The sequence below is a fragment of the Cervus canadensis genome, chromosome 8, assembly GCF_019320065.1.
Source record: "Cervus canadensis isolate Bull #8, Minnesota chromosome 8, ASM1932006v1, whole genome shotgun sequence".
Lineage (NCBI taxonomy): Eukaryota > Metazoa > Chordata > Mammalia > Artiodactyla > Cervidae > Cervus > Cervus canadensis.
This window is the reverse complement of record NC_057393.1, coordinates 36,802,160-36,816,809: the sequence shown is the minus strand read 5'-3', so window position 1 is coordinate 36,816,809 and position 14,650 is coordinate 36,802,160. Positions and strand designations below refer to the sequence as shown.

General features: G+C 36.1%; 1 protein-coding gene across 1 annotated transcript in view; it reads left to right on the top strand.

Annotated features, from left to right (window-relative positions):
- Positions 1-14,650, top strand: part of BTAF1 (B-TFIID TATA-box binding protein associated factor 1) — an 85,179-nt gene that overhangs the window by 54,624 nt on the left and 15,905 nt on the right. Inside the window, exons 20-25 of the mRNA XM_043476013.1 lie at positions 3,543-3,969; positions 4,986-5,176; positions 7,064-7,217; positions 7,631-7,740; positions 9,100-9,301; positions 10,431-10,579. Coding sequence (XP_043331948.1) covers positions 3,543-3,969; positions 4,986-5,176; positions 7,064-7,217; positions 7,631-7,740; positions 9,100-9,301; positions 10,431-10,579 — 1,233 coding nt within the window. The remainder of the gene's footprint in view (positions 1-3,542; positions 3,970-4,985; positions 5,177-7,063; positions 7,218-7,630; positions 7,741-9,099; positions 9,302-10,430; positions 10,580-14,650) is intronic.

Genomic DNA, 14,650 nt, shown 5'->3' with positions numbered 1-14,650 from the left:
TATTTTGGATACCAATCCTTTATCATATAGATGCTTTTAGAATATTTTCTCCCAATATGAGGCTTGCTTTGTCTTTGAATGAGCAGGTATTTTTAAGTTTGATGAAGTCTAGTTTATCAGTTGTTTTCTTTTATGGTTATTGTGTTCTGTGATCTAAGGTACCTTTTCTTATCTCCAAGTGGCGGAGGTATTCACACACATTTTCTTCTAAAGCATTGTAGTTTTAATGTTTAATCCTCCGTATTTATGTTTATATATAGTGCTAAATAGAGACTGCATAGTTTCATTTAGATACCTAATTTTTTCATTGGCATTTATTGAAAAGATTTTCCTTTTCCCATTGTATTGCTTTGTTTCCTTTGTCAAAAGTTATTTGAAATGGATGTGTAGTTCTGTATCTGGGCTCTATTTGTTCATTCTGTTTGTCTCTGTATGCCAGCAACAGTGTTTTCATTACTGTATCTTTGTATTTAGTAAGTCTTTGAGGTTAGGTAGTGTGAAAGAGTTATTCCTGAGTTATAGAATCAGAAGTTCAGCTACTTTACTTGAGTTGATCCTGTGAAGGAGCATATTTCATTTCTTATCCCCCTTTCTTATTTAAAAAAAAAAAAAACCACAGTATAGTTGAAATTGTTTTTGGTCTCACCTGTGAGAAAAAGCTAAAATTGCTCCAGTCTTCTTTATTGTTTTTATATAATTTCTCCTTTTTTGCCTCCCCTCCCCCATATTTTGCTTTCTTAGAATAAAATCTCAAATTTTCTTTAAGGTCTGGGGGTCCCTTTTTAATGTTTCTGACAAGATTTTTTAAAGCTATTACATGGCCTTTTAAAGCTTTTATTATTCAGACCTCTTAGTCCCTAGTGGAACTGTTGTTCTGTTTCATCAACTTCCTTAGTCCAGTGGTTTTGACCTAGGATACCAGAGTCTCCAGAAGAGCATATTTGAGGGAAGAACGGTTTTAAAAGATTAATCTTGACCCTGGCTAAGAGTTGCTCTTTGTATCTTTCTTTGCATTCCTATTTTTCTCTTACCTGCCAGATACAGGCATTTCCTGACGGTCTTCCTTTGTCTCTTACCATTCGCATAATTTAGTTTTTATCCATGGGCTGTACTGTCTTCTCTTGATCTTTTTATCTTCTCTTATCTTTTATCTTAATTAGGCATTTTTGTTTGGATATCTCACTGTCATTTCAAACTTAACACCACCAAAACTGGAATTTATTTTTTAACAGAAAATAGCCCTTTTTATCCACAGTCTCAAATCTTGTTAACATTTCCTTTCAGAAAGTTTCATGTGTTTATTCTTTGTCTGTTTCCATCACTACAACCCAGTCAAAGGCCTTAGTATTTTATGACTAGGTCCTGACTCATCTCGAAGGCTCCAGGCCGTCTCTGGTTCATCTCACCCTGCCTGCTGTTGCCAGACTAGTGAAGTTCTTAGTGCCACTCTGAACACATCCCTCCCCTACTTAAAAACATTATTTTCTTTCTCCTTTTGGTTTTTTCCTTTCTTACTTTCAGCACCACCTCTAAACTCCCCATCTCTTTTCTTATTATTTCTCAAACTTCCTCCACTTAAGCCTAGTTAGTTTTTCTCTTGCAAAAGTACACCACCCTTGGTCACTTTCTTTGCTTCACTTATTCTCTCTTCCGTGTCTGAACTCTTGCCTTTGCCGAAAAGTCTCTACCCTCAACCCTCCATGCTCATCCCAAGTTCATTTTTTGACATTCTTTCATCTAAACCCTGTGCTTAAGCTATGATGACTGCTATCAGTTCCTTGAACAGTGCCTCGACTTCCACTCACTACCTCAACTCTTTTTGCCAAGATGTCCTCATAACTCCAGACTTAACTATTGTTTAAAAACCTAGCATAAGTGTTAACTGCCTCTAACAAGCTTTCATTGCTTTTGTCACCTGAGAAGAGTTAAGCTACCCTTGTGCTACCACAGAAACTTGCATTTACCTTAGTTTCATGTTATATTGTCTTTGTTTACCTGTGTATCTCCCACATTAGTCTCAACATTTTTTTTGAGTGTATAAAGACATTGGTTTTACTAATGTTTTAGTATTACTCATTAAATATTCGTTGACTGAATGAATGGAAATTGGAAAGCTTCACCTAAGCTGCCTATAATCATTGAAAATTGACAGAAGCATAGTGTATTTAGGACAGTGTTTTTAAACTTTTAGTAGTGAAACCCTGTTTCAAATAATCTTATGCAGAGCTTGAACACATAAAACAGACAAAGCAAAGTGGAGAATATAAGCTAGACGTGGTATATGATCATGTTTCTTTGTAGAGAACAGATCATGATCAAGCAGATAAAGCTCAATTTAAAGTCTTTCATATTTTTAGTGATAAAAGAAGATCTTATCTGTGTGCCTGTTTTGCTTCTCATAATGAGTCTGGCATTATCCAGTCTTGCCCATGAGAAAGTTGATCATTTCTAAGTCTGAAAAATTGGGTTATCCATTTTTTAAAAGTTAGGTTCTTTAATGTTACAGACTTTTCTGACCAACATTGATCAGATTGGATCCATTTATAGAGCCTTTTTATGACTCCAGTTATTTATCAAATAAGAAGACTATTTTTGTTATATAAGCCATCCTACTATCTTTAAATGGTAATTTAAAAAACATGTGCACACAAAATCTTGTACATAAATGTTCATAGCAACATTATTTGTAATATTAACTAAGGTGGAACCAACCCAATCATTCATCAGCTAATGAATGGAAGAATGCAATGTAGTATAATATTATTTAGCCAAAAAAAGGAATGAAGTAATTATACATGCTAAAACATCAGTGAACCTTTAAAGATGCTAAATGAAAGAATCTTGTCATAAAAGATTATATATTAGTTTATATGAAAATGTCCAGAATAGGCAAATCTGTGAAGATAGAATGTAGATAAGTGGTTACATAGGATGGAGGAAATGAGGTGTTACTACTAATAGGTATTGAGTTTCATTTTGGAGATGATGCAGATGTTCTAAAATATGTAGTGATGATTGTACAATTCTGAGTATAGTAAAAACCATTGAACTGTACACTTTGAGTGTACCGTATGTGAGTTACACATCTCATTAAGTTGTTTTAAGAAGATGTAATGAACAATCTTCTAATGGAGCTTGTAAAGTAGTCTGATGCCACAGTCGTAGCTTCAAGCAGTTTTTGGTAATTAAAGAATTAACAACTGTTACACCATTCTAAAAGAACTGGTTTATATTTGCTCACAGTGTTATTTCACCAAAGTACTATGTGGGTATTATGTGTGATTTTTCACTCAAACTTACTAAATATAAGAAGTCTCTGAAGAGATTGTGTCTTTCTTAAAAAAGTATAATACATTGTTAAATTAAGTCAAATTAAAATAAAGTTTACTTGGAAGGTTTTAGACATTTAGTTTATTGAATACTAAAATGTACTAATTATTGTAGAATTTACAATTGAAACAAAGTTTGCTGTCTCCCTTTAAGAATTTACAGGCTACTTGGGGTTGATGTCATTAATGATTCTTGATTTCTCTCTTTAATAGGTCACTACTGTTTTTAATGAAGTCACATCATCCTTCAGTTTAAATCCTCAAGTATTACAGCAGTTAGATAGTAAACGACAGCAGGTCCAAATGACAGTTACAGAGACCAACCAGGAGTGGCAAGTGTTGCAGTTGAGAGTGCATACTTTTGCTGCATGTGCAGTTGTGAGCTTGCAGCAACTTCCGGAGAAGTTAAATCCTATTATCAAACCATTAATGGAGACAATTAAAAAGGAAGAGAATACGCTAGTGCAGAACTACGCGGCTCAATGCATGGCCAAACTACTTCAGCAGTGCACAACAAGGACTCCCTGTCCCAATTCAAAAATTATTAAAAATCTCTGTAGCTCACTTTGTGTGGACCCATATCTAACTCCTTCTGTCACATGTCCAGTACCAGCACAAAGTGGCCAGGAAAATTCTAAAGGTATATATCTAAACCTTTTTTGGGGGTAGGGAAAGAATTAACCATTTAAATTTGTTTACAGTTATCTACAGGTATAATTTAAGCAAAATCCAGTTTATGTTGGAGCTTTTTATCATTTTGAGAGAATTTGCACTTATTGCTAATAAAATCACAGCCCTCTTAACTCATAAGTTATTTATAAAAGACCTGATATCTTTGAGGTCTCTAAGTTCTCACATTTAAGATGACTAAATCCTATAAGACAGGTATTAACCCTTAACTTCTCTTTCAAGATCATCATTATAGGGTTTACTGTTGACAGGGCTAGAAAACTTAACTGTATCCAATGGTGACTGAAAGTTCTTCCTATAAAATTCTGTTTTTCTATAATTTAGTACATGTCTTATGAGATAAGTGGACTCTGTTATCAAATAGTGTTTAAACAGCTTTTCTGTTTTCCTCCAGAAAATGTATATGTAAAGTAATAACTGCTCTTTGTAGTCTAGTCTCAAGGACCAATGTTTTGTCACATGCCTTAGTCCTAATTTCCTCCCATCCACTCCCTGAGAGCTAGTTGAGGCAACAATATTATGCATTGGTTGGTGTTTCTGAATTTATGGTTACTATAGACTTTTTTTTTTTTTTTTTGACTTTTTTTTTTTTTTAAGAGAGAACTTACTTGCAGTATTTTTTAATGTGTCTTTTTATGCCTGGAAATAGTTACTCATTTTTAAAGAATTAATGTACTTTTAACAGAAGGTGGTACAGTCAGCCTTGCATTAGATATTTCTGGTTGTTAACAGGATTCTGCAACCTTGGTTGTATTAAGTATGGTCCTATGCAGATATCAAAATGTTTAACTTAATGTTGCATATTACTGATTTTTGTGACCATTTCATTGTCTAGAGAAAATATCATTGGCCTATAAAAATTGAGGCTTGAAAGACAATTTGAAAATGTGTTGTATCTTTTGGAGCAGGAAACATTTGGTCACCTATATTATGCTTTAAGGATTATTTGACTTTTTTCCTTAATAGGATCCAACTCTGAAAAAGATGGAATGCATCATACTGTCACCAAGCACCGGGGTATAATTACACTCTATCGTCATCAGAAAGCTGCTTTTGCTATCACAAGTAGGCGAGGTCCTACCCCCAAAGCCGTCAAAGCTCAAATAGCAGATCTTCCTGCAGGAGGTAGTGGAAACCTCCTTGTTGAACTTGATGAGGTAAATAGTTTTTCTTCTTTGAATACTCTGATTTTAAAGCAAAATTTCTTACAGATTAGATTGAGAGCTAAATTGTCATATCAGCTTCTAGAATTATATTTTTAAGTGAATGAACTGGAGCTAATAATTTTTTGGCGTACTCCAGCAACAGAGTTCAGAAAAACTACAAACTTCAAATTTCTCAAGCTTCTTATTTTTACCAATATAGCTTTCTGATTATCTTGCTAGCAAGAAACCCTCTCAGTAGTGGGTGTATAAGTCATTCATGAATATGAACTAATTCACTCCTGTAACAGTGACTACGGAGATGTTAAGTAATAGTGAAAGCTAACTTTTCTCAGTCTTATCAGTGTTAGGAATTACTGTTGATATTCAGAGGATAAGTTCATAGTGTCAAATAACTTGTTACCTTTTAGTCAACTTGAAATTTATTAATTGTGTGATGTGAGGTAGGGATCTAAATTTATTTGCCCATAGGAACAACCAGTTATCCCACCATTGAATCTTTTCCTCCCTAGTTGATGATAATAGCTCCTCTATTATATATCCTGCTTTCCTATATGTAAGGATCTCCTTGGGCTTTCTATTCTATTTCATTGATCTACTTGCTCTACAGTACAGTTTTTAGAGACAATTTAAAAAAACGTTTGGTGGGACTTCCCTGGTGGTCCAGTGGTTAAGACTTCGTGCTTCCAGTGCAGAGGGTGCAGGTTTGATCCCTGGTTAGGGAACTAAGATCTCACACTGCTGTGTGGCTGAAAAAAAAAAAAGAAAAACTTTTTTTTTAACTGTTTGGTTTTGAAAAATCTTATAGTCACATTTTAACAATGGAATTCTCTAGGTAGCTCTACTGGTTGCAAGACATAGGAATTACCTGAGTTGAGCAATAAACTATCAGTGCTAAAAGGCATGTGTTTAATATATTTCTATAAAGTATAGGCCTATTTTAAGTTTGTTTTTTTAAACCAAAATCTTATTGTCTGTATTCCTTTTAAAATATTCTATGAATGAAGCCTTTTTCACTAACTATATTCTCATCTTAATTTTAATCAAAAATGTGTACTTTGATTTGCATAGTTCCTTCACTTAAAAATATAATTGTATCTTTCTGGGGGGACTTTTTTTGTATTTAATTATTATGAAATTACTGCTAAGTATGAGGTTATATTAATCTTGTTAAATTAAACAGATGCTTATATTCTGTCCCTTGAAAGTGAAAGTCACTCAGTCTATTTCAACTCTTTGCGACCTCCTCGTGGACTATACAGTATGTGGAATTCTCCAGGCCAGAATACTGGAGTGGGTAGCCTTTCTCTTCTTCAGGGTATCTTCCCAACCCAGAGATCGAACCCAGGTCTCCCGCATTGCAGGCAGATTCTTTACCAGCTGAGTCACAGGGGAAGCCCAAGAATACTGGAGTGGGTAGCATATCCCTTCTCCACAGAATCTTCCCAACCCAGGAATCAAACCGGGGTCTCCTGCATTGCAGGCAGATTCTTCACCAACTGAGCTATCAGGGAAGCCATGCTATCCCTTAAGCAAATATAAATAAGGGCAGGTCATGGTAAGTTTCTTTGGGGTAGAGAAAAGAAGAAAAAAATTTGTCACTTAGGACTATCTCTAGAAACAGCACGTATTCTTCTATTTCTTTTCTCCAACCCCCCAAAAGTATTTTACTTTGGATGTAAAAATCTAGCTGAGGATTTTATGCCTATGTAAATTTATTGAGAGGTGTTTTATAGTTATAATAAGTGTGTCCAATAATTGCTTCATTGGTTAATGGTAACACTGAATTCTTAACACTGATTTTTAAATTTTCTTAATAACATTTTGAAACCATTATACTTTTTTCTGAAATCTTGTTTTCACCTAACATTTAATTTTTAGGCTCAGAAGCCTTACTTGGTACAACGGAGAGGAGCTGAGTTTGCCTTGACAACTATAGTGAAGCATTTTGGTGGTGAAATGGCAGTGAAGTTGCCACATCTCTGGGATGCTATGGTTGGCCCATTGAGGAATACAATCGACATACATAATTTTGGTGTGTACATATTTTTCCGAGTTGGGATTTAAACAGATTTCAGTGTATATCCATTACATGTGTCTTTATAAAGTAACAATGCCTGTGCCTATTTATCCCAGGCCAGCTGGTAAGTTTTTAAATAGAAGGTTGGTAAAAACATTGATTTTCATATCATTTTGTATACTTTCTTGCTTTTTACTTTTCCTGTTATGTATTTAGAGATTTGAAATGGATCATTATGTTAAGCTTCTTTAGTTCTTTAGAATTAGCACCTCAGCAGTTAAATTAAGGGTGTGGTATTTCATTTTATATTATAAAGCAAAAGAGACTCTTCCACAGTAGCTGGGGGAGTGCTAAGACTTTTTGTAGGCTCTGAATTTTGAAAAACTATTTGTAAGGTAATATGCACTTAAATCATTGTATCCTAATAGATGGAAAGTCCCTCTTGGAAAAGGGAGATGGCCCTGCCCAAGAACTGGTGAATTCTCTGCAAGTTTTTGAAACAGCAGCGGTGTCAATGGATTCTGAGCTTCATCCCCTGGTAACTAACTAATGCAAGTGTAGTTTTTTTCCTAATAAAATGAGTAGTCTTATTAGAAAGACTTAAGGCTTGAATGAAAAGTGCAACTATGATGTCATCCCTTATGATTTCATTTTCTTCTAGATGCTATAACTAGATTCCTTCTTTTCCTGACAACTCTTCCAGGCTTTGAGGCAGAGCTGGGTGTGTGAATGAGAGAAAACCTACTCTGAGAGCTTAGAATATAGGGCAGTAGGAACAGGGCTCTGATCACACTGAAGCCAGCTGCAAACACAAAAGAAAGCTGCATCCCTGTTCATCTATACCATCTTAATAATATAGTCCAAGAACAGAAGAATACAGGTGATAAAACCTTCCCTAGATAAATGTAATGGTAGGAGGAAGTTACCTCTCTGAGATGAAACTAGTCAGTGGCAAAGATAGAACATGGGTTTATTTTTTGACTGTTAAAATATCTCTCACCAAAAAATTAGAATAGAGGGAGGAGGAACATAGATCAAAGAATTAATTATCTGGTTTTCCACTGAAGAAAGTATTGATACTATTCTTTCCATGTAACTGTAATAGGAAGCTCTCTGCAATTTATAACATCGTAAAAGGTGCTAGCATCAATCCTTTATTCATATAGGAGAGAGTAGAGGGAAATTTTTCTGTTTATATAGTAATGAAACATATTCTTGTTAAATTTTGCGAATTTATCATTAGTAAAGAAGGGCGGAATTCATCTGTATGTGCTCCATGATCAAACAGGTTGCATTCAGTTGAACTGTAAGGCTAGTTTGTTGAGCAAGTACCTGACTCTCATCAGCATTAATCCTGGCTTCTGTGCATCAGACATTTAATAATGGGATATGTCATGCTCTTGTGATTATATTGCATATGGAAAGCCAGGAAGTTAAAGTGGAAAATAACTATCAGAGTATGGTGCCTAGAACAAAATCAGGATCACCCAACCCAGTGAATACAAAGTATGTACTTAAACCTAAGCCAGATTTGGAGGGGGCTGATGATGTGTAGTGTCATTTTCCTAGCCTCAGTAGGAGAATCATGCAAGTGCCTTTGATGTGTTCCCTACAAATTTTGGAAAGTATTGAGTGTTCCCTGATGCTTAAGAGAATATTGAACAGGGGAGAAGTTCTGCACCTATCTATTCTTTTTAAAAGCATTATAATAATGTAGATTTAGGTTAAATTTTTATTGAGGATATTCTGACAATGTTTTGAGGTAACTGGAGATAATTCTTGGATTTAGCATCACTTGGAATATTGAGAACCTCTGAGTAAAGGTCATTATAGTTGTATTTTAAACATTAAATTCCCTAATGAATCTTCTGACTTGTCTTAAACTTTTTGTTTTTAGTTGGTACTGCATTTGCCTCATCTTTACATGTGCCTTCAGTATCCCAGCACTGCAGTGAGGCACATGGCTGCTCGTTGTGTGGGCGTCATGAGCAAAATAGCTACCATGGAAACAATGAATATATTTTTGGAGAAGGTTCTTCCATGGCTGGGAGCAATTGACGACAATATCAAACAAGAGGGTGCAATTGAAGCGCTAGCCTGTATCCTTTTTCACTTTGAAAAACTACTCAAATTATATTTGCTTTATTTAAAAGTGACTAAAATAAAATTTATTCAGACATATTCGGGGAGTTCCCTGGCGGTCCAGTGGTTAGGATTCTACACTTTCACTGCTGAGCAAGCCATGTTGGGATTGGGGGGGGTGGGAGGAGAACAAGCCAAAAAAAAAAACAGTACCAAAAACAAATGTGCACACAACCTACCTTGTTCCAAAAAAAAGAAAACTATTTTTTTACATTTCAAAGTGTTATTTTTATTGCATTATATTATACCTGTATTTACATTTTATTATGATAGTATTCACACAAAAAATTGAAGAATTACTGTTAATTTTAAGAGATCTTTTTATAAGCAAAAAATTTATAGTCAGTATGTTTTTAAATATTAGGTTGGCCAAAAAAGTTTGTTCAGCTTTTTCTATATGATGCTATGCTACTCTTTTTGGCCAACCCCGTATTAATCAGATACTATGTAGGTAGTTCTTACAAATTTACTGTTTGCTTTGTTCATTGATTGGCAAAATGATTAACTGGAAATATACAGACAAGCTTTTTTACCAAGGGTATGGCATCTACTAACATTGTTTAACTCAAAATACCTAAAAGATATTTTGGTCTAAGAGCAAGAAAGATGGATATAGATCAAACCAGTAGAAACTCTAGCTAAGAAATGCTAAAGATTATGGGACTGAACTCACTGGACCTGCTGTCTCCAGCTCAGGGTTGTTAAGATCCTGGTGGGAAAATTGGAATTAATCTTTGACACTTGCTTGTGCTCCCTTGCTTGCAATGTAAATCAGTTTATTTTGATATGTGAATTCTAGAAACTTGTAGGAATTTCTCTATGGAAAAAAATCTTAGATTTCCTCTAGCATTCCTCAGATGAAAAAAATCATCTTTTTAATCATGAGAAAGTTACATAATTTTTTTAAAAAGTAACCCTGTATAAATGCTGTTACAGTTGAATCATAGACCTTGAGGGATCATCAGTCTCTCATAATACAGGTAAGCATGAGGAACTGTTTTAGAAGTCACAGTCTTGGTGTGTCAGTTTGTTTATGAAAACCTCTACCCTGGAACCAGTTAGAAATTTCCTTAGTAACTTACTCAGGTGTAATGGAACAACTGGATGTTGGTATTGTCCCATATATTGTACTCTTAGTTGTGCCTGTGTTGGGAAGGATGAGTGATCAGACGGACAGCGTAAGATTCATGGCTACACAATGCTTTGCAACACTAATTAGACTCATGCCACTTGAGGTAAGTTGATGATAACTTGGTTTATGAACTTAGTGTTTTCAATAACTTCATAATAATTGTAACACCTTTTAAAGAACACGTTCTAAAGAACAGGTTTTAAAAAAAAGATGTTGAATATGTTAACATTATAAGTGTTTAGACTTTTATGTTTTAATAGGTAATTTTTTTTAACACCATTTTAAATAAAACTATGGTTCCTAAAAGAATGAAAATTCTTTAGGTGATGCTAAATTTCTAGATGCTATTCTAGAAATAAATTGTGTTCCTGAGTATCCCGGGTAATACCTAAAATTCTGTTCTGTAGTTTACATGAAAGGTAAATTTGAGAGATGGTAACTGAAAGTGTAAAAAGCAAATGATATGTCTGTTGGATTATGGAGAAAGCAGAATGCAAGGCTGAAGTTGGACAATTTTGGAGTATATTTATGGGACAGAAATAATATATGTGGCCAATGCAGGAAATAGAAGTGACTTGAAGCAAGAGAAAAGCCAGTACCCCGTCACTTAGCCAGTTAATATATTTTTATGGGATTTTTGTAATTCAGGAAATAAGTATATATGCATTTCATCCATTCTGCAGTGTGTGTCCAGTGGTTCCTTTTTAGGCCAGATAATACACTGGAATACCGCATTTTGTTTATCCTTTGATCAGTTGATGGGCATTTGGCTATGATGAGTAATGCTGCTGTAAGCATGCACTTATAAGGTATTTGGGTGTAAGCTTTTTTTTTTCTCTCTCTCTCTGTTTTTGATTTCTCTGTGAGGCACATGGGATCTTAGTTCCCTGACCAGGGATCAAACCCGTGCCCCCTTCAGTGGAAGTGCAGATTCTTAACCATTGGACCACCAGGGAAGTCCCTGCTTTTCTTTCTTTTGAGCAGACATTTAGGAATGGAATTACTGGGTCATAAGATGTTAAACTTTTTTTTTTTTTTGATGTTAAACATTTTAAGAAACTGTCAAACTGTTTTCCCAGAAAACTGTACCGTTTTATATTTCTACTAGAAAAGTATGAGCATAATACTTTGGAACAGTCTCTCGGGGAGGGGGGGGTGGGTGGAGTTTGACTATATCTGGTTTTTTAAAAAAAAAAAAAGCTGAGTCAAAGGACCTACCATAGGTACTGAGTACAGTCTTCATAAGTACACTGCCTGAGTAGTGGGGCCAAATTAACCCTTGCAAGAAGATTGATTTGAACCCACATTAGCAAAGCCTAAAAACGCAAGCCTTAAAGGATTGAACTGGTTTCAGATAATTTAACTACATCCCAGAAAAAATTTAAAAAATCTAAAATATTTAACCCCCTAAAGTTCAGCATCTAACAGCATAAAACTTAGGATATTCAGCACACATCAAAAAATTAACCAGAGGGAATTCCCTAGTGGCCTAGTGGTTAGGATTCCAGGCTTTCACTGCCATGACCAGGGTTCAATCCCTAGTTGGGGAACTGAGATCCCACAAGCCATGTGGTGTGGCCAGAGGAAAAAAAAGAAGTCACCCAGGAGAAAAGTCAGTCAATAGAAGCAGACCCTGGAATGACCCAGATAACAGAATTAGTATACAAGGTCATTAAAATATGCTCCATATGTTCAAGAAGGTAGAGGGAAAGCATGAATGTAATAAAGAGTGAACTGGAGGAAATAAGAACAACCCACATTGACCTTCTTGAGTTAAAAGATACAATTACAAATAAAAACACACTGGATAGGATTAATGACAAATTAGATGCTATGAATTTGAAGACACAGCAGTAGAAACAAGAATGTCATGCAGGTTAATTCCTATTCCACTTTATCTTGATTCGCTCTGTTACATTTTCATAAGAATCATCATGTACTTTTCTTTCAAGGATTCAGGGGCTATCAAGCAGTGGGGTTTTTTTGTTTGTTTGTTTGTTTTTTCAAGCAGTGGGTTTGATAGAAGCTTTTATTCAAACTTGCACTGTTAGTAACTCTTGCTGCTTTTATAGGAATTGGAGTGAGGAAGATATCAATGGAAGGGTTCCTGGCACTGAACAATATTTATGAATCCTAATCATTGTTAGGAAATGTACCTCATTGTATGGCCTTATGCTAAGTCACTTTAGTCGTGTCCAACTCTTTGTGGTCCTATGGACTGTAGCCCGCCAGGCTTCTCTGTCCATGGGATTCTCCAGGCAAGAATACTGGAGTGGGTTGCCATTTCCTTTTCCAGGGGATTTTCCCAACCCAGGGATCAAACCTGCATCTCTTATTTCTCCTGCACTGGCAGGCAGGTTCTTTACCTCTAGTGCCACCTGGGAAGTACGACCTTATATCTGGTTGTTATTTATTAAAAAATCCATGAAGATAAATGCCTGAAGATTTGTTCAGTTCAGTCGCTCATTCGTGTCTGACTCTTTCCAACCCCATGAATCACAGCACGCCAGGCCTCCCTGTCCATCACCAACTCCCGGAGTCCACCCAAACTCATGTCCATTCAGTCAGTGATGCCATCCAGCCATCTCATCCTCTGTCGTCCCCTTGTCTACCCACCCTCAATCTTTCCCAGCATCAGAGTCTTTTCAAATGAGTCAGCTCTTCGCATCAGGTGGCCAAAGTATTGGAGTTTCAGCTTCAGCCTCAGTCCTTCCAATGAACAGCCAGGACTGATCTCCCTCAGGATGGACTGGTTGGATCTCCCTGCAGTCCAAGGGACTCTCAAGAGTCTTCTCCAACACCACAGTTCAAAAGCATCAATTCTTAGGTGCTCAGCTTTCTTCGCAGTCCAACTCTCACATCCATACATGACTCCTGGAAAAACCATAGCCTTGACTAGACAGACGTTTGTTGGCAAAGTAATGTCTCTGCTTTTTAATATGCTATCTAGGTTGGTCATAACTTTCCTTCCAAGGAGTAAGCGTCTTTTAATTTCATGGCTGCAATTACCATCTGCAGTGATTTTGGAGCCCTAAAAAAGAAAGTCTGACACTGTTTCCACTGATTCCCCATCTGTTTCCCATGAAGTGATGGGACCAGATGCAGATTTGTTACTTCCATGTAAAGCCACTGTGCAGAAACGCCTCATTTTGATGGTTATCATTAGGATATTGAATGTGTTAAAATGTTAGTTTCTATCTTGATTAAGTTGTTAATTCTAAAACCTTTTGAGGGAATTCCCTGGTGGTCCAGTGTTTAGGACTCCGAGGTTCCACTGCAGAGGAGACAGATTCGATCCCTGGTTGGGGAACTAAGATCCCTTGAGCTGCACAGCATGGCAAAAAAACAAAACCCCTTTTGAAAATATAACATCGCTATGGAAAACAGTGTGGAGATTTCTTAAAAAACTGGAAATAGACCTGCCATATGACCCAGCAATCCCACTTCTGGGCATACACACTGAGGAAACCAGATCTGAAAGAGACACGTGCACCCCAATGTTCATCACAGCACTGTTTATAATAGCCAGGACATGGAAGCAACCTAGATGCCCATCAGCAGATGAATGGATAAGGAAGCTGTGGTACATATACATGGAATATTACTCAGCCATTAAAAAGAATTCATTTGAACCAGTCCTAATGAGATGGATGAAGCTGGAGCCCATTATACAGAGTGAAGCCAGAAAGATAAAGAACATTACAGCATACTAACACGTATATATGGAATTTAGAAAGATGGTAATGACAACCCTATATGCAAAACAGAAAAAGAGACACAGAAATACAAAACAGACTTTTGAACTCTGTGGGAGAATGTGAGGGTGGGATATTTCAAAAGAACAGCTATCTATGAACCATACTATCTATGGTGAAACAGATCACCAGCCCAGGTGGGATGCATGAGACAAGTGCTCGGGCCTGGTGCACTGGGAAGACCCAGAGGAATCGGGTGGAGAGGGAGGTGGGAGGGGGGATCGGGATGGGGAATACGTGTAAATCTATGGCTGATTCATATCAATGTATGACAAAACCCACTGAAATGTTGTGAAGTAATTAGCCTCCAACTAATAAAAAAAAATAAAAGAAAATATAACATATAATCATTTTAAGACAGTATATATATCTCACTCCTGATACTATTTCTGGTATTATAAGAAACATACTTGAATTTA